The 20,685-nt window shown below is 41.4% G+C and overlaps 1 protein-coding gene across 5 annotated transcripts in view; it reads right to left on the bottom strand.

Moving 5' to 3' along the window:
* LOC100221337 (sodium channel protein type 5 subunit alpha) overlaps positions 1–20,685 on the bottom strand; it is a 217,043-nt gene that overhangs the window by 13,209 nt on the left and 183,149 nt on the right. For all 5 annotated transcript variants that reach the window (XM_072925296.1, XM_072925295.1, XM_072925297.1 and 2 more), the window contains 2 exons: positions 10,245–10,367; positions 3,601–3,882 (listed from right to left, as the gene is read on the bottom strand). In XM_072925296.1, coding sequence (XP_072781397.1) covers positions 3,601–3,882; positions 10,245–10,367 — 405 coding nt within the window. The remainder of the gene's footprint in view (positions 1–3,600; positions 3,883–10,244; positions 10,368–20,685) is intronic.

The following is a 20,685-nucleotide window of genomic DNA, read 5'->3' as shown; positions in this document are numbered from 1 at the left end:
CCTTCTTGCAAGTCAAAAAGTTGTGATGACAGAGATCTTTCCCTCCCCATGAATGAGGCATTCCTCTTTCTTGTAGACTGAGCAGAGCAGTTACCTTTGTTATTTTATTAACCTGTTTTGGGACAACTTGTTTGTTACTTGAAGGAGCTTGACACTTGACTTTGCATGAATTTTTTCTCACACTCATTAACCCAAAGTGGCAACTTCAGGACAGCACAATGCATCCTAATCATGGTAGAAAAATGTCAGAGTCCAGGACATCCCTCTGGCTGCCCTGGCTGTCTCCAGACCTTGTCAGGGGGCTTGGAGACCTTGGCACAAAGTCAAAAACACCCGTGGCTTCAATTTTAGCCCATTGAAAAAACTGCCAACATTGTATGAGGAATTACAAGCCACAAGGGTTTGAGTAGTGTGATAGTTGAATTAACACAGGGTGAAAAAGTAGAATTTTGGGGTTTTTAGAATGGGGTAAAAGATGGAGGGATTTGGGCATGTCCTAGCCTTCTTCTCCTTCTTGTACTCCATGTCTTGGTGTGATGGTGACACTTTTTTGTTGGTTTAAGGTAGAGACACACTGTCCGACATAAATTATAGATATTGGCACATTACTGTAAACATAGTACAGGTAGTTTTGAGTATAAAATGTAAACACTGCCCAAGACTGTGGACAGAATGCCATGGCCGACCTGCTAGACAGAGCTCTGCAGGTCAGAGAAAGAATGTTATAGATAAGGAAAAATAAACAACCTTGAGAACCTGATCCTATGCATTCTGACTCCTTCTTTGGCTGCATGGGCTGGGAGAAAAAAGACTTTTACAATCTTGGGGTCATCTTGACACTCGGACCCTGAGAGGAAAAGAGCAGAAGATATGTGGGGCAAATTTCATGCAGAAAGCTTTCCTCTGGGTAGACACATGTCCTGAAGTTTCCATAGTAGCAATTTCCATTTCTTTCAAACACGCTGCTGAAGAAGACAGAACATCGAGCAGATTTGTTTTACACATTTCCACTTGGATTTTCAGGCTTTCCAAAGGAACTTCAGAGCCACTCAGATCCGTGCTGTGGCAGCTGGAAATGTCAGCAGCCAAGAGACAAGTCGCACTTTAACGCTCATGTTTTGGATCCTGGCAGGCTGTGACCCAAATGCTTATCTCCTCCTTGCCCTGCTGTGCACAGGGATGCACGGAGGTGTCTGTCTCTCCAGGAGAGCTGGGCTGTCAGCTGAGCCCCTGCACTTCCCACAGGGGTTTGCCCATGAAATGTGACCCCTTATGGAGAATATTTGGCGAGGGGCACCTGTAACCAACACTCCTGGCAAAGGAGATCCAGATGTTTGGGTCCCTTCTTTGTGTGTGTCACCTTTTCACTTTATTGCCTGTGGTCAGCAGCAGACATAAGAGCTCCAGGTGCAGGATTAAAGCCAAAATCAATCCCCTAATGGAAACTGGCTCCTGCTCTTCCTCTGTGAAGAAACAGCTGCCACCTGTCATAGAAGTTGAGCTTGTTTCCTGCTAAAATAAGTTTGTTCAGCCTGACCAGGCCTAGGTTTATAACACTTCTTTTGCAACTAAAAATCTATTTCTCTCCTACCCAATACAGGATCACAGCTTTGAAAGAAACCTGCAGGGTCATCAAATCCATTTTCAACTGGAAAAGAGCAGTATTAGCCTGTTCCCTTCAAATGTGTGCTGAGATCCACCCTACAACCAGTAATGTTTCTTCTGCCACTGCTGATCCCAACAGAAGTGACTAGAAAAGCCTGGATATTCCTAAGGAAATGCCAACTTATGAAAAGCTAAAGATTTTCAGAAAACTGGAGCCTGATTCTTATAAAAGTAATGGTGAAGGAGTAGCTACCTCTCTGATGGAGTTTCCCCTCAAAAAATTAGGCAGATGTTATATAACCCGAGGAATTAAGAAACTTCAGGTAAGGCACAATATTTTAAACCTGGAAATTCTTGCTCACCTACATTGGATGTTTAAATGAAAGACAAAGAAAACACTGTTTAGAACAGAAAATCTAATTAAAGGCATTCAAAGTGAAATAATCTACCCTGCATGGCTGAGCTGAATATCATAATTACGTGCAACAGATAAAAGCTCTCACTCTCAGCAAGTTTATGTCATGGAAAGAATCAAAAGTGCTTGTGCCCCTTCCAAAGTTATTGCTTTCCAGAGGGTGTGAAAGAAAAACTCAATGGACACTGATCAGAAGATCTCAAACTCAAGTGTTTGTGTACCAGGAACTGCACACATAAGAACAAAGATTTCTACCAGAAAGGAAAATTGCTTCATGGAGCTGTTCCATGCATCTGTGACAGAGAAAACCAGATCAGGGAAAAATAAACTTGCTTCCTGGGAAGAAGGGCTGGCAGGTCTGATGGGAGGCTTGTGCCCCTTTGGAAGGGCAGGAGGAGGCTGATGGCAATACCCTGCTCCATTGCAAAGGGTGGATTCTATAGGTGACAAATGATTTGAGTTCCCAGGACACAATTTTTTATCCCAGAATGAGATGCTGTCACAGGCTTTTCAACGAAGAAATTTCCCTGTCCAAAGATGTATCAAAGAGCTTATTTAACTCTGCATGCAAAAAATGCAACGAGCAAACATTTCAAGTGCACATCCAGCCTCTGTCATCATTTGGCTCCAGATTAGGAACAATAGAAATAAGGATCATAATTACTATGTTATGTGAGGGCCCTATGGAATTGAAACACAAAAGAATTTGTCTGAAATCACCCAGCAGCAGGGCCTGGGCAAGGTGGAGTCTCCTATGGTTCTTTCTGTTAGGTTGCCCTGTGTCAAAACAAGTGAATCTCAGTGCATACAACCCATTTATCTATATTTTACATTTGATGGTGAAAAAGGTTGTAGAAGTGGCTTCTGCCTTTATAGCTCAGATATTGCCATCATCTTTGAACCTCATCAGTCTCTTTTCTGCTATGCTCTTGCCATATTCCCAGAGAGGCTGGGCTGGGGGCAGTGTCAGCAACCTGATCCCCTCCCTGACCCATAGTTAGATTCAATCTGAATCATTATTTTAGCAGGTGGACATGAGCTGAGGAACTACAATGAGAGGCACAAGTGTCCTTCTCAAAAATGGAAAGTGAGCAGAGGGACATAAATTAACACTTCAGCTCCATGCAGTAACTTCAGCTGGGAAACTGAAGGCACTAGATGTTCAATTTTTTCCCAGCAGGATATAGAGAAATCCCAGGCTGTTCAGGAAGGCCAGTGCACTCTGTCTGCATGGACAGTTCTTCCTGTAGCACAGATTTATTTTCTGGAAGTGAACTTTGCTCTGGATTACAGTATTGACAAAATGGTCTTTAATTCACCTCAATAGGTCAATCATCTCCCAGAGAACTGTATTAGTGATATAGCAGCAGAAACCCAAATTAAAACCATAAACTCCCATAATATCTCTAGTCCAAGTTAATATGCAAAATGTGATTTATTTACACTTGAGAAAAGTTATTGTCCTGATGGGCAAGTCTGAAAAACCCAGAAAAGCCCAGAGGTTAACCTGCGCTTCTAAACTGATGGTTCCAGTGAGAACCAGCAACATCTGCCCATGAGTTTCTGGTGGTCACACTTACCACTTGCAGCAGAGCCAGGTACCCAGCACCAACATTATCGAAGTTAACTTTAACTTTTGTCCAGTAAAACGTGCCCGACACGTTGTAAAGTATGCAGTCACTCATGTTGTTAATAATTTTAGAGTCCAAAGGCATATCTCCTTCTGTCTTATTAATGCACTTCCCAAACTTCCCAGCAAAGAGGTTCACTCCCATGATGCTGAAGATGAGCCAGAAGATGAGGCAGACCAGCAGAACATTCATGATGGAAGGGATGGCTCCCACAAGGGCATTGACCACCACCTCGGGGGAAAAAAAGGAAAGGGAAAACAGAATTAATGTCAGCACTTGTATGGACACTTCATTAACAAGGGTTCATTAACATCTGAACCCTCACATGGTCACAGGTGGATAAGCACTGACACTGCCTAAGGAGCCAGACCACCCCTAAAGGCTTCAAACATGACTATTTTTTCCTTTTGGTGATCAAAGAAGGAATCTGTTGGCATCCCACCCAAGGGTTGATGCTTTTTCAAGAGGAATCTCTGAATTCAGAAGTCATCCTGACCTCTCAAATCTTTCTGGACAGTACACTTCAGTCAAACTATAATAATAATGGGATTAATTGGAAATGGCTGGGGTATGCTACAGTGGCTCAAAATAGAGAAAAGAGATTTTTGAAATATTTGAATCCACTCAGGCCTCTGTAGCCAGTGGGTTGTGAACTGTAGCTGTGATAAATTTTGCTTAATTAAATAATAACAGATTGAGACATACTGTACTAAGCCAGCTTCCCCTATCTGATCAGTATGCATGATTAAAAGAGAAAAATCATTCTAATTTAACAAAGAATTATTTTTCTTTCCTGTGTTATGCTGTAAAATCCCTACACATTAACCCAGACAGGGCTGTAAAACCCTGCTTAAAATCATACATTAAAACAAAAAGCAGAAGGAGCTTTTAAGGTGTGTGAACAATGGCACTGGAAGTGGACACCATGCTGAAGCCAAGCAAGTAAAACCAAAGTTCAGACCATCTGCAGACCATCCACAGCTGCCAGGTTTGAATGCAGCACTGTGACACCACCACATCACCCAGGCAAGGTGCACATCATTTACTGTTTTGAGCACTGTTGGGGTTTAAGGTGGTTAATGCATCTGTGCATGCCAAACCTTACACTGAAGAATCAAAGATCACTAAAGAATCAAACAGAATATCCTGAGCTGGAAAAAGAATCAGAATATCCTGAGCTGGAAGGTCCCAGTTCCCAGTCCTGCACATGACACCCCAAGAGTCACACCATGCAAGACATTTTCTGAGGGAAGAACTCTATCACAAAATGTAATTTTCCCCTTTCCTATGCAAATCAGATTTCTCCATGTTCACAGCCTTTGCAGATGCTGCCTTTGCATGGTCCAGGCAATGCTGCCTCCCAGACAGGTGCACACACCAGCCCCACAACACAAATTTGTCCCCATCCCTGTCTCATGCTTTGGAGATTAAAATCTGATAGGCATCCACTCAGCTCTTCTTCTTCTCCATCTACATTCCTGAAACTGAGACAAGGTGATATTGATCCATAAAAATTAAACTTTATTCAATTGGTGAATTTGATTATGGAAAATGTCAGCTCTTTTTTTCTCTTGGGTTAGTGTCCAATTTTCTGACGAGCTAATAAAGTAACATTCACTTCTCCATCATTTTTGCATTGCTGTGGAAGAAAAATACCCGGAGGAGTGAAATGGTTTTCATGCATGTATAGCAGCAGCTTCCTCTACAGCACACAATACAAAATTATGTAGATCTTCCAAAACTCAGATTTATATTTTGTGCATTTATGAATGAAGCTGATTTTCACACAGGAAAAGCAGTTTGACCAATTGTTTTGTTTTGTTTTTCTGTATAATCCCATTGCTGATGACTTTTCTTGGGTTTTTTTGTTTTGTTTTATTTTGTTTGTTTGCTAATTTTATCTTTCCGTTTCAGATGTCAATCAATTTCTAACCTCATCATTTTTAGACCAAATTTACCGTGTTAACCAAAATGCCAAATAATTTCCAAATCAAAGGCTTGTTTGGATATAGCCTTGGCTCTTGTCAAAGTAGTTTTCATTTGCTTCTCTGCACAACATTTTTCTTCAGTTTTAACCTGTGTCAGCAAAAAAAAAAAATGCATTTGTGTTACATGTGCTGCTGAACCCAGGTCCCAGTGACAGGACACAGACATCCAGGTTTCAGCAGTACAAGTGATGGCCATGCCCACATCCTGCTTGTTCCCTTCTGCTGAGTTATGTTTAATAGCCTGTAGATAACAAAACATGACACAAGGCTGGAGCAAATCCTGCAACACCTCTCTGAATGAATTATTAACAGGGGGGTTCTTTCTTGCTGCTTCTGCTTTTACACCAGTGTGATGCCATTTGTTCTGGTGGAAGAATTCTTGTTTTGCACTGAGACAAGTGAGAAGAAGACCTGGATACAGAAATGCAGGTTATTATCATAAATTCATATTAAGAGTTCAGGTGCACATCTTGCCATGGAAAGGGAGGAATTTCTGCTGCACTTTGGAATAGCAACACATATATCCATGTGTAACAAAAGGTTTCATACTTGTTGGTTTCCATCAATGCCTTTACAGGTGAAATCACCTTCCAGGTGACTTCTTTAGGAACAGCCTAGAAATGGAGCCACCCTCTGACCTAACTCAGAGTGGTGCAATCTATAACCTGTGTTTGGTCCCCAGCTATCCTGACCTCACAGGCCACCTCCTCAACCAAAGCTGATTCAGAATTTTAATCCAGAAATAGACTTGCATTATGAGTTAATCCTCTCTTTGCTCTGATAGAGCCCATCAGACTTCAGACCCAGACTGTAACTCCCAGTGAAGCTCAGGCACAGCTTTTGCAAAGACATCTAATTTACAGTGTCATGATGTCAAATAATGGAGGAAAAAATGTATTATTAGATAATCTGTTCCTAGTGCCCTTTGTCCTCAGTTTTAGCAACAGTTGCTGCATTTTTGGGTGGAATTTGTTGAACTCAAGGCATCTGCTCTTAGATGTCTTCTCCTATCATTCCCATCTTCACTGTGGGGGAGTTACCACTGCACATTGCTCTGGGTAATTAAAAAATCAGAGCTTCCTTGTAGCTATCATGTCTTTTTTTTTTTTTTCCAGATTTTTAATCGCACTCGTAGTTCTCAGCAGCGACTTTCCCTTTTTTAATTCCCCCTTTCCAGCATTTTCATGGAATTCCAGCATTGAAGCACTGCACTGTCCCTCTCTTTTCTGGGTTATTTCCCTGCATATTCAGGGATTCTAACAGTCACCTCATTTGTCAGACTGGCCCCAAAGCTTGTGTCCTGTTGAAAAGTCATCCTGATCCCTGTGTCCTTCTCAGCTGTTGTTTTCCAAGGAACATCCCCCAGAGTGACCTACATTCCTCCTCCTGAGGTAGTCAATGCATGTGGGTTTATTAAAATATGTGTTGCACAACAGATCTATTTTTCACTGCGATCCAGATCAGCCAGCATAATTCCCTTATCGGTAATTTCACTTACACTGATTTTGAGTTCTGTCAGCAAAGATTTTATATTTTCTTCCAGATGCTGATAAAGTGCAGATTAAAGATAGGTCCCATTCTGAACAATCTCTCACCCTGAGATGCTCATCACCAAATTTACAGCGTGGTCACTGCTTACAATTACTTTTTGACATCCATCACCTACTTTAAAATGTGTTTACTTGTCTTGGTACAAAGCTCGTGTTTTCATCACAATATCTCATGGTATCAGATTCCTCTCTGAAATCCAAGGATTCTCTATCAGCACAGTTACTGCCATCAGCATAATTTGTAATCAAATCAGAGGCCCATATCAATTTTACAAGAACTATTCCCATGAAATCATGCTAACTAGCATTAATTATGCTGTTTCTTTCCTGCATGCATCTTGTGGCAGTCTCACCATGACTTCGCCCAGTATCATTTTCACATTAAATGGTCTCTCATCATCCCCCTCATCCTTCTAAAATACTGCCTAAAATACTGTAAATATATCCTTCTAAAATAACCTCCCTTGCAGGGAAATGCCACCTCTGAAATAATTCCCTGATGGACAACAAATGAGGAGACATGAGAGATGTCATTATTTGGGACAGGAAGATCTAAGGTACTTTATTCTGGGCTCATGAGTGTAGAACCTCTGGGTCAACAGTCCTGTCAGGTGGGATTCTGGCCTTTCTGGGGTCTTTTTCTGAGGATTGAGGGGCAGGATGGTACCAGTTCATCCTTATTTTGCAGGCCTTTCGTGGCATAGGAGCTGCTGAGACTTGTGTCAAACTTGCACAGGTCCCAGGGAGAGAACTGAGGTCTGATGGCAACAGGTTCTCTTGGCCACCCAAATGCTACTCTGTCTCAGGGAAAATTGCTTCCAAAATTTAGGCACAACAGTGATGAAATAAGTCTCTTACTGCAGTAAATGAGAACTTTCTTGCTCCTGTTCTAGCCCTGCAGAGATGTTTCAGTTATTCAAGAAAGAGGCATTATAATAGAACAAACTATTATTATTTTCTCACTGTCAGTGTTTGCTTCTCAAACATTATCATTATTTAATCCATCACTGCACTGGCAATTTTCCTGTGCATTTTGGAGCATATGAACTCCTAATAATGAAAGGTCTAACTGTCCCTAGTCTTGTTAAGTGTGGTTAGACAAACTAGAACTAAAATGATTTGCTTTTCCAATAGCACGTATTCTCAATTATATTTTATCATGGTTTACAAGATAATTCATCACCTCTGATAGCTCAGAATGACTGAATATATTTCAGCTGCAGCTGTACAGGAAAGAAAAGGGGATATTGAGTTGGGGACTGAGGGGCCTGTAAGAATGAGCGTGCTGGGAAGGAAATTTGCTGGGCTGATCCATGTTAAGATATTCACCAAACCAGCCTCTTGCTATTCTCAGGGAAAAATGAGAAGTTTTTCATGTTACTTTTTCTTTATTCTGCTAATGCTTTTCTGATGTTTTTGGCTCATTTCCCTACTGCTATTCAGGTTTGAATCCAATTTAGTTAAACTGATGTGAAATCATGAGTAAACAACTCTATGTCAGCTTAGAACACACTGAGTTTTGCTTGGGCTTGTAAATCCACCAGTAAAAGCTAAGCCTTCATAAGCCAAGTCTAAACTGATTTGAGAGAATCTCTGCACAAATCACTCTGCTGTTTAAGCTACTGCTTTTGCTAATACTGAATGTTGAAATATTCCATCTGTGAATGTTTAATAAAGACTTAGAGTGAGGTCATCAAATGACAGGAGTGAGAGCTTTAATTATTGTCAGTAGTGCAACCTCACTTTGTGTCTTTGCACTTTGGTTTTGTTTTATTTGGTCAATTACCTGCAAAGTATTGCCTGACTGCTGGAAAGATTGTGGTGACCAAAGCAATTTAGGTTTGGGTGCCTGGATAAACTGAGCCTTTTGAATCTTTTTGCCTTAGTACTAACAGAGAGGTGGTATGCAACAATACTCGCCTCATCTTCATCCACAAAAATAATATGATTTAGCTAATCACAAAATCTTTGGAACAAAGTGTTATATTGCCAAATCTGATCATCCACAGAGGAGGAAAAGAATGCATGTGGGGTTTTCCTACACTGCTGTATGGTGATATTTCCTGGCTCATCTCAGTTGTTAGGTTCTCCAGCCTTCAGTCTCTTGCTGTGAGAGCATTGCAATGAGAATAATTCATTGCTGGGAGATCAGTGCATGAAGTACACATTTAGCCACTGATGATTTGGACCAAAATTTTGTCTACAGGAAAGCTTTACCCTGAGCATACATCACAGTGAAATATGTAGCATTTTCCTTGACCTAGCAGAAAGATTTGGGATCATCAATATAATCTGACACAGAATTTTGTCACAGATTTGCTTTACCGTGCTATGCAATCTGCAAGGTTAGCAGTAACCTCAGCTCATACAGAACACAGCTGTCACCACCTGAGAGTCATGCATGGTGTGAGGAATTAAATAAAGTGCTTATCTAAACAAGAACTGATTCTTGTTAGCAGGTAGGCTTAGCAAATAAACAGGTATGCTGTGGGAATATAGCCACACTGGCAAAGGAATGCAGAAAAGAAAGAGATGGATGCACAGGATGGAGCAATAAGTACAAGCTGCATGATTTTAATGTTAATCCAAACATTCCTCATTAAAACTGCAATCTGTTCAAAGGGGGAAAAAATCATTCATTCATTTGCTTTCCCTATCTTTAGCATTTCTAATTTTTGCTTTAATTATTAGTGAAAACGTCCTTAAGAACTTTCTAATCACTCTCATTTGAATGCATGTCAAAACAGGGAGCAAACTTTAGCTTGGTTGCTCCCCTGATACACCTTATAAATGAGAGGGAGTTGATAGCCAGATGCTTCCTCATGCAAAAAAAACCCTGGCTTTTTTTAAGGTGTAGTGTGACAAGTTAGGATTAGTTTATCACTAAATCCAGCCAAGGATAAAGATGTAATGATACAACCAAGAGCCAGGAGACGTTTCTTTGTTGCCGTGATAATGAATTTTCCTTTGGCTGACAAAACCTCGTGCAGCAATGCCCTGTTACCCTCTGATCCACACGAGGTTGGGCTCTGGTGGATGCTTTGTGTGCTCTTACCCTCATCCCCTCAAACCGTGACAAAGCTCTCAGCGGCCGCAGGGCGCGGAGGGTCCGCAGGGATTTGATGGGACCCATCTCGGAGTATCCAAGAGTGCTGGCAACCAAACTGATTAAAGAGACCTGGATGGAGACACAAAGTGAAAATGCAACCTGTTAGAACACTCCTGCCATTTTCCTGCTCTTCTGGCTTTCCTCCCTGGAAAGAAACAGCTGGTTAAGTGGAATAGTGGGGGTGAAAAAGTCTTAAATGGGAGACATTCATTGGATCCACACAGAAGTAAGGATGATCCTTCACAAAGGGGATGAAAAAAATTATCACCATAACAGACCCACCACTCTGGGCTGTTTTCTGTGCACTCCCCAAGGTATGTGTAAGTTCCACTACCCAAAATATGAGTCAGGTAAGTGTTACAATTTAGAGCTTTTTGGAAGAAACCCTTTTCAGCAAAGATAAAGGATTTTGCTAGTTACATTTAATCACTAGCCTTCAACTGAGTGATCAGAAACAAGTCTTCTACATTGCTGGCAGGCATAGCTCTAAGCACAGACCTTAAAAGAATGATGTGCATGGCTCTTCCCTTCTGCTCTTATTCACTTTTTCTGGTTTCTGCACAGTCTCTAGAGGAGATGGAAATTTGAGAGGTGCTCAGTGTTGAGGTTCACACTTTTCAAAGACTATTTCTTTGAAAGGAACAACCTGAATCTGGAAACAGCATGGAGGGGTTCCCATGCTCTTCCTGTTCTCAGAGCTCTTACAGTGCCCTAGTTGGTCAGAAATGTGGTGGCATCAGGCACAGGGCTGGATTCTGAATGAGCTGAGTGGAGAGTATGAACATATGGAGCAATGGGGTTCTGCATGCTCAAATCAGTGTTCACAGCCTGAAATCTTACTGAGCAAAGAGTGAAAACAAACAGCTCTCCAACACTGTAGCTATTATGCCAATTTGCATATATTAAAAAAACCAAAACAACAAAAAAACCCAACCAGAATCAATCACCACATACTATAAAATACTACCTTTTTAGAAGGAGAAATCTGTGCATATTGCTTATCAGAGTTCCTTTTCTTCCTTTTCAATTTGGTTGGTTTTTTTTTTTTCTTACTTACCATTCTCACAGCCCCAGTTGTCACAGTATTGGATGTCTCATACTCACCAGTGGGAGTGTGCAAAGCTCATCTGTGAGCAGTGGGGGCTGTTGCCATTTTCAAGATAGCAGCTAAGCCTAAAAGCAGGGACTTCTCTACATTATAAAACATAGGTGCTAGGAAACTCCAGCACCTCCTTAAACACTGACAGCTCTGGAGGGAAACTTTCCTTTTAATTTTAGGATGGGATGATTTTTACTCTGGAGCCCATTGCTGGCTGACCAGCTCAGCATCACCCATGGGATAAATCAGGGATAAATTAGGGACCAGCCTGGTCCCTAAGTCCCAAGACAGTATCCCCTGAGCAGCCTTTCTCCTGAGTATGCATTTATTTACATACCAGTGCTGTCAGCACAGCTAAGCGCTCTTAAAACTTGCTCAGTTTGTTAAATTATTTACCTACTGATGGCTTTATGGTGTCATGTGGGTCACTAAGGGCAGGAGCTCTCAGAGAAACCAAGCCTGAGCTGGGGTTTCTGCCAGGATAAGTCAGCCCTGCTCCTGCAGATGACTAAGTGAGGCTGGCTGTCACCCTGTAACATGTCACTCTTTAACAAGGTGTGATGCAGGCTCACCTCCTGTGTACAGACCCAGCACCTGGGGCAGAACAAAGGGCTTGATGAACACTTCTGCCTTTTGGTGCTGAGTGCCCTGTGAGAACATCACAGTAGACAGGCAGAGTGGGCTCCTGGTCTGATGTCTTGGGCTTCATAGACACTGAAGGGGGTAAAAATCACCAGCAAAGCTTTTGCTTCCATCTCTAGGAAAGCAGATCTGAACCTGTGACTTGAGCATGATGCCTAAGTCATTTGAGAGTAAGCAATGCCATAGGTTTGGCATGCTCCTTTCACCTGGAGGAGTGATGGGATTTCAACCCTGCTCACCTGATGCTCTCAGTTAAAGGAAAAAAAAATAATCTAGGTTTAACTTAAAAACCATATTCAGCTCATCAACACAGCCATTTTCTGCCTTCCTGTTTCTCACCAACCTGGTTTACATCCTGTACTCTGGAGCTGCATCAACACAGAGTCCAAATCCTCCTTTTACTCACTCTTCCCACTAATTTACTGTTGCCTAAATAATGGTGAAGGGCTGAGAATTTGTCTAACAGCAGTAAGCAAATGTGCACCATAGTTATATACTAAAGCCATTCAATTAAGTAATCTTAAAAGTCTAAAAAGTAACTGGCATTAAGGAGAAATCATGATAGGAGTGGAACTGTGCCACATATTTCTGTCTTGGGTGGAAATTTTAGTGCTGAAAATAGCCTTAACCTCACAAAGCCTTGGAGGTTTCTATCCAGAGAGGCTGAAGGTATGAGAAGAGCAGCTCAATGATTGTATGCTCAGAGATAGAAACAAAGATCCATACACTCACATACCAAGGGAAGCTCACTAATTTGTAAAATTGTTCTGTAAAATGAATGTAGATATTTAAATGAAAATTAATCAAATACAGGGTACCCAACACCCTTCTTTGCTAGTTTCACCCAGGATGACTGAAAGTCAGATCTTACAAAGGATTTCAAACTGCTTTGGTTGGAGCACCTGCACAATTCCTTCCTCATCCTGGATTTGTGTCCCATAACTACCCTTTATCCCAAGGCAGAAGGTTTTTGGTTCAAATCTTGCAAGACCAGACCAGACTCAAATCCAAGACCACTTGGATTTGAGTGGGTTCTCATTTCCTTTTGAGTGGATCTGAGTGAATTCCCATTTACTTTTGAGAGGCACAAATGTCACCCTGAAACACATCACAGGTGGTGTTGCCCTCCTGACACAGATTTACACAGCATTAGATATCTCTGCAGAGGATTAGGTCATGAAGCTGTGTGATATTTGGCAATGATTTACAAGGCTGGAGTCAGAACAGAGTTTGAGACAACTTCTTTAAATGCTTGGATGTTGGTTTTGAAGGTATCCCTGTCAAATTTTATTTATAGGAGAATTACTAACGCAGGGACTTGGCCATTTGGACTTGATTAAAAGTGACCCACAAGGTTATTTTTAGGAAAAAAAAAATCAAGCAGTTTTCAAAATTGGTGCTGACTGCCCCACATAAACATAGCAGAAGGTGAAGTCAGCTATTTCTATTAATTTTTTATTTTTTTTTTTACTGTTGCAGCCCAGAGCTGCTCTAAAGTTCTGCTTTGTGCTATGCTCAGAATCAAAAATGTGCTGGCACCCAGAAAACACCTCTAGGGTCAATGTAACCTCCAGATTCAGAAGAAGTCACACACACATTTCTAATCTTTTCAGTACCTGTTTGCAAATAGTTTTGTAGGTTTTTTGTAAAAACCTACCCCTGAAGCAGCACTGTAATGTGGTGGAGACAAAGTGAATCCTAAGGATCCACTATTGCCTGGAACCATTTCCCATGAAACATTTAATTTGCTGTTGACCTTGAGCTTTCACCTCAATTTCAGCTTTTTCACAGCAGGTTACAGGTAAACTGTAGAATCCCTCAACTTCCTGTGCATTTCTCCTGATCCAAGCAGATTTATCACAGCTCCCATTTCTCTCCAGCATTTCCCTTGGAGGTCTTTCCAGGGCTTGCTAGATCTGACTAAGAAGCTTTCACAGCTTTCCATTTAACTTAATCAGGGAAGAGTTTCATTATGCTGGTTCTAGACTGTTCCTCATCCCCTTGACTTGCTGCTCATTTGGTGTCCCTGAAGTCTCCAGCACAACACTGTCACTGGAATTTTCTGCCTAACCTGAAGTCCAGTGCACAACCTGGCCAGCAATGATGGTCTCTAAGGGGGGGAGAAGTCCTCATAAATCAGAGTTTGCAATCCTGCCTCCACAGACTTTGGCCTGTGACACACAGGTCTCACTGATCTCATGGACTAGGATGTCATTCAGTTCATTTCCTACATTAACTCTTCCCTTTTGCATTCCCTGGATCATCTCAGCACAGCCAAGAGCTCAGCCTCAGTGCTGTCAGACACTTCCCAAAATTTATTCTAGCCCAAAAGTGTGGAAATCCTGAAAGAATCAGCATTTCCTGCCCATCTCAATGGCAGAGCTTCCCAGCAAAGCTCAGGCTCCTGGCAAAGACTTGTAAATCCTACCTAGACAATCCATCTTCTTATTATCATAGGCAGAGAGCATGGAGTTCTCTGATCCTGGTATTCAGGGAAGATTTTTGCCCCTGTTCCCAACTTTCTTTGCCCAGAGATAATTTTATCTTTGTATCTATAGGAGTATTGTGTCAAGAAATATAGACCTGCATTTCTATATCCCCACACATTTCTACATCCCAACATATATCTACACCAAAGTTTATCTGTATAGATTTTACAATAATTTACATGACAGATGCCTGGAGCTGGGTGAAGGGAGAGATAAATGAACCCCCACAGCTTTTATGGTTGCCATTTTCAGTCTCATGATCAAGGGGAAAATGAGAGCTTTTAATTCTGGTGCTCTGGGCACTAGAAATACCAGCCATGGGGGTTGAACAAACCTGTGGCTGTTTTTTTTTGCTTGGGTCTGGAGTGTCCCACTGTATGACATTCATAAGTGTTTCCAGGGCAAAATCAAGAAGAAACAATGAATTTAGAGGGCCAGAACTCAGGGAAGGATCTCTGATGAAAGCTTATCCTCACTGATAGCTGTATAAATTACATAAATACATACATAATGTAACTCTAATGAGAGTAATTTCTGAATGCCTTAATAATTTTGATGATCCACTTCAAAGTCTTGTCCAGGAAACAGAACATTTTTTCAGTAATTTCTGATTTCTTGTCACAATTTCACTATTTTGCAGAATTTCTGTCATTCTTAAGGTAAGAAGTATGACTTGTGTGTGTGTCCAGGTGATAACTGGAGTAGTGTTAAATTCTCAGTGTGCTCATGTTGCTCATTCTACAATAATTTTATGTGTCTTCATTATCTGACAGTGACCTAAGCAATCAGTGCTGTAAACCAATGTAAACCCAGTAAAGTCACCAGAACAGAATTTTCAGGTGGCAGAAAAACAATTCCAAAGTAGGGAGTGTGATAATGCAGCACAAGGAGGGGGAAAAAGCCTTTAATTAGAAGACCATAGAGGTTTTTTTCCCCAAGAATTGATTGCATTTAGAACAGCAGTGGCTTCCTCCCTACATGAACACATTTTAATATCATATTAGCAGCCTCCACAGGGGGTTACAGGGAGTCAAGGGCACAAAGTTTGGGAGCAGTGTTTCACCCAGGGCTGGTGGAGGTTCCTACAGCAAATGAGAAACTGGAATAAACTGTTTGAGCTGGAATAAAGGCTGGTCCTCTCTATTTTTATTTTTTTTTTTCATTCCTAAAAGCACATGATTTCAGATAACCTGGGAGCATCCACTGGACCAGGCTGGAAGCAGAGAGACCTGAGCAGCACCATTCCAAGGCAGGCACTGCCCTGCACAGATTGCATGTTTTAATTAACCCCTGACCACCACTGAGGTGAATTTATAGCAGAGCAATGAAAACAAGGAATTCTGCCTAAACAACAGCAAAAATCATCCTTGGATAATCATATAAATCCTAAAACCAACCAGAAACTCCACTAAATGCCTGCTGCTGCACACAGCTGAGACCCTGTGAGTCTCTGTCTCAGGGAGAAGGGGAGACCTCCTTCCTGGTATGGGCAACAGCAAATGCTTTATGCAGCCAGGGATTTCATCAAATTAACCTGCTTGCTCAAATTAGAGGGGAGGAAACAGCAGGAAAAAGAAATAAAAAAAAAGGCGTCTGAATGGAAGCACAGCAGCTGAGCTGAAAGCTCTGGCCACTTATTTAAATAAGCAGTTCCAGTTAATGCAGGCCCCTGGTGCTTTCAAATAGCTTTTTGTGTGCCCCAGAAACACCTGTCTCTCCCTCTCTAATTGTGCCTTAAAAAAAAAATAAAATAGAATAAATAGTGCTTGGATTGCTGTGGGTGCCTCTTTTCAATCCAGCCTGGCCTCTCCTGTCTTTTTCTGCCAAGGATAGGATCACTCAAAGACCTCTTCACTGTCCAGCATCTTTCAGAGCCATGCCTGAAGTTGCAAATTTCTCTCCTTGATTTGAAAAGGAACAAAATTCAGTCTTTACCCCAGATACAAGCTGGAGAACCTACAGGGAAACAGGACTTTGCAAATAAACTGAAATACACGGACCTTCTTTTGACCCTCTGAAATATGGTTGTAAAAAGGGAGCTTGTAATGAGGCTGGTATTTCTTTCAGCATCCAGCCTTTCTGAGCAGACTTTTATTGTCATTTTATTTTTTTTTAAATATCCCTTTGCCCTTTCATTCTGACACTGCATTTTCTGCCATACAGATGCCAAACTGTATGATTGCACCTGCCAATCCAGAAATTGCACATTATGAAAGAAAGGCATAAAGTTAAAGGAAAGTCTGAAAAATAGGACACTAGAGAGACACTAAGGTGACCTAAATTCCCATCTCTGCTCCCTGTTTCCTTGAATCACAACCCTCATGTTCAGGTAAAGACTAAAAACTCCTTAAGGCTGCTCTGGGGTTGGTCCATGGCCTGGAGGTGAAAATGTGTCTGAAATGAGCTATCAAAGGGCTTCCCTCACTGCAGCAGTTCATTACTGCTCCTGGAGTGCTCTCATCTATTACAACATGATGGGCTACATGAGTGTCTAGATTAATTATAAACAAAAATTATCTCCTGGAAAGCCCAGTGCTACTTCCTTTTACTCAGATTTAAAAACTCATTTACCACATCCACTTTTTTTTTTTGTTTGTTTGTTTCTCCAGGACTTTTCCACCTTTTAAACATTTTTTTTCTCATCCATCTACTACTCAAATTAAGGCTATAAAATACTGTTGATATTCCATGCTCTCAGCTTGTCTCCTCATGTCCAAGCTTTTCAAGGCAATGTTTCCTTTTCAGAGGGCAGCCTCATTGCAAACAGCATGTGTCACTCTTGTTGGGTTAAATGCTTTTAAATAAATCATTCCTGCATCCTAATTGCTTCCTGGCGGTTTCCAGAAGAACCTCTTTATGTCTTGCTGTTCTCTTAATCTCTCACCTCCCCTACACCTGCTCAGGCTTTTCTAACAGCTCCAGTCAATTCCCAGGGCAGATGGCTGAGAATCAAGAATTAAACCTCAGCTAATTTCCGAGGGCGAGTCGGCTGCGAGCTTTCATCCAGCGAGGCAGCAAACTGACTTATTGATCTGCAGTTTTCCCCCCCATCACCATTTACAAATGGATTTTCAGCTCGTCTCAGTTCACCTTTTTACTGCAAACAGGCACCTTTGCCACACTTTGACATCCAGTTTATTAGCACTGGGCAGGGATCACAGAATGACAGGATCTGCTGAGTTGGGAGGGACGCACAAAGATCGTGGAGTCCAACTCCTGCCCTGCACAGAACACCCAAAAAGTCACACCTTGTGCCTGAGAGCATTGTCAAAATCTGTCAGGATTGGTGCTGTGACCATTTCCCTAGGCAGGCTGCTAGGGATTCCTATGAATTTTGGGGATCGCATGATGAAACTTGATCAGACAAAGCTTGGCCAAGTCCCAGGGGCTCTCTCTGTAGATGCCCTGAAAAGTCTGGTGTTCCTGTTATGATTTAAAGCAAAACAATTTCTTCATCATCAGCTGTGTTCTGCTTCTCATCCAGATGCTGTGTGGAGACAGCCTGGATTCAGGGCAGCTAGAGAGGAAAGACTTCCTCCCCTAAAAACAAAATCTCCAAAGCCACCTCATGTTCCATCCCAGGGAGCCTTCCTGATGCTGAATGCTGCAGTCAGGATTGATTTGGTTATTATTTATTATGTGAAGACAGTGTTACCATGCCAGGGGTGGACACAGTGATTCCTGAGAGAACATTTCCCTCGGGCTCAGCCCCACGGCTCTGCTGCATTTCCATCCCAGCTGGTGAGATTTGAGGTGCTGAGGTAAAGGCAAATTTCTTTCTGGACAGCATTAATATCAACCCTACTTAGATATAACACAATGAAAACAACAACAAAAGCAAACAACAAACCCAACAAAAGCCCCAAATCAAACTAAAAATCAAAGAAAACCAAAACCCCAAAACAAGCAAACCAAACCAAACCAGCAAGGAAATAAAAGAAAACCAAAACCAAAACTAAAACAAAACCTAAACCAAAGCCAAACAAACAAACCCCTCCCCCCACCAAAAAAAAAACCAAACCCACAAAAAAAAAAAAAAAAAAAAAAAAAAAGAAGAGAAAAATCTGTTTGTGTTGCCTCCTCAAAGTGCTGTTCTGGATTTGCTTGTTTCCCTAAAGCATTTATTTAGTCAGATATTCCAAATCAATATGAAAAAACACCAAATTGTTGTGGGAAACAGGAAAGTCTTAGCTTGGAAATCAGCTCAATTTAGTTGGGTTCTTGAACCTGAATGATCATGAAGTGTATTGAATATGTCCATATTGTATTAAATATGCCAGAATGGAGAGGGACTCTGAAGAATTGTAGGATCCCTGACTTCTGCCAGGAAGGATAATGGCACAAGTAGGATTACATACCAAAAGTAGGAATGTTAATCTGCATTTGCCTTAGCACAAACATCCCAAAGTCAAGGTGGGAGATCTGCACAAAGTCTCTACACCACCAAGTCACAACTTTCAAATTTCATCCCAATTCCTCTCATCTCTCCCTCACTAATAAAGGATCCCTGTCCCTCTGCAGGCTGCTTTTATCTCTTTATTTCTTCCTTTTCCCTCCTTCTCAGGAGGAGTCTCTTGAGCTGCTCCTGACCATCCTGGATGGTGGGAAGATGTTTTTTTGGTCTGCAAGTTGGGGTTTCAAAGGTGCTGGTCATCAGGAAGAGGAACTGTGGGACAATCCCTCATCCTCCTCTGTCCCTGAAGAGTTTGTGTGACTCTGGACTGTTAAATACAGCCAATGTGTCTCTCCCAGCTCAGCTCTTCCATGCAAGGGAGAACATTCCTGTGTATGGAATTCGGCAGCTCCATTGCCCGTGATGGAAAGGGCCAAGCAAGCTGCATGCAAGAACTCCAGGATTTTATTAATTATTTTCATTTTAAGCATAATCTTCCAAAAAAGGACACTGAAAAGCACTCCATCTTTAAATAACTTGGAGAAATAAAAATGTTTGGTAAACCTAGCTCAGCGAAATCTGAGTGGAGATGGGTTTTTTACAGCACTTTCGAGAGTTGAAAATCTGCTTCAGTAATTGAAATCCTTCATCATTAACAGTAATTATTCATCTCCCAGCCACTTTGCAAGGTGCAGGCAGATGGTGAACTAGGCTTACTGTGGACTTTTCTCCTCACCTCTGTTTTCCACCCCTTTTCCTGCAGCTGCATCATATTTTGTTCTGCTGTGCTTTGTCTGAAACTCAGCTTATGTTTCCTCTTGGCAAAGCTTGGGTTCTTCCCTTTTAGCATCCATGTGGTAATGAACATGAAGTGCAAACCAAGATAAGACCAGACATTTGGATGTTTTTGCATGTGCTGTGTTGAGATAAAGTGTGGGGTGGCAGAAGGGAGATTTACAGCCTCAGCTGACCTGCTAACACACATTAAAACCACCTATCTTCATGTAGATTTTTCTCTTCATTTATCCTGAATTAGCCAATATGTACTAAAAGAGCATTTTCTTTCCTTCTTTTCTTTCTTTCTTTCTTTCTCTCTCTCTCTTTCTCTTTCTTTCTTTCTTTCTTTCTTTCTTTCTTTCTTTCTTTCTTTCTTTCTTTCTTTCTTTCTTTCTTTCTTTCTTTCTTTCTTTCTTTCTCTCTTTCTCTCTTTCTCTCTTTCTCTCTTTCTCTCTTTCTCTCTTTCTCTCTTTCTCTCTTTCTCTCTTTCTCTCTCTCTTTCTCTATTTCTCTCTTTCTTTCTTTTCTTTCTTTTCTTTCTTTTCTTTCTTTTCTTTCTTTTCTTTCTTTCTTTTTTATTTTTCTATTCAAAACCGGGCTCCCTGGCTTCTGGAGAGGGAATCTCACTCCTATTGGCTATCTGGGAGGTTTATTCCATCAGAGAGGCTCAGAAAAATATGCACTGAGACAACTTCAAAAACCCCACATGAGCATTTGCTGTGAGGAACTGGGAAAAACCGAGTTAAAAACTGAACTCTGAAGTTGTAATACCCTGTTGTACCCATGGACTTTTGACAGCTCACAGAGAACACTAATAAGTTCTCTTAAAATGATGCTCTAAGTGACAAGACATATTATCTTTAATTTGCCTTGACTGTATTCTTGTCATTCTGCTCCTGTGTGCCTTTCTGAACACAAACTAGACAAAATTCACATGCTCTTAATGTCCCAAGAATACAAATTGGATTTCAGTGCTGTTTGGGAACG

This window comes from Taeniopygia guttata, chromosome 2 (genome assembly GCF_048771995.1).
Source record: "Taeniopygia guttata chromosome 2, bTaeGut7.mat, whole genome shotgun sequence".
NCBI lineage: Eukaryota > Metazoa > Chordata > Aves > Passeriformes > Estrildidae > Taeniopygia > Taeniopygia guttata.
This window is presented reverse-complemented; position numbering and strand designations above follow the sequence as displayed.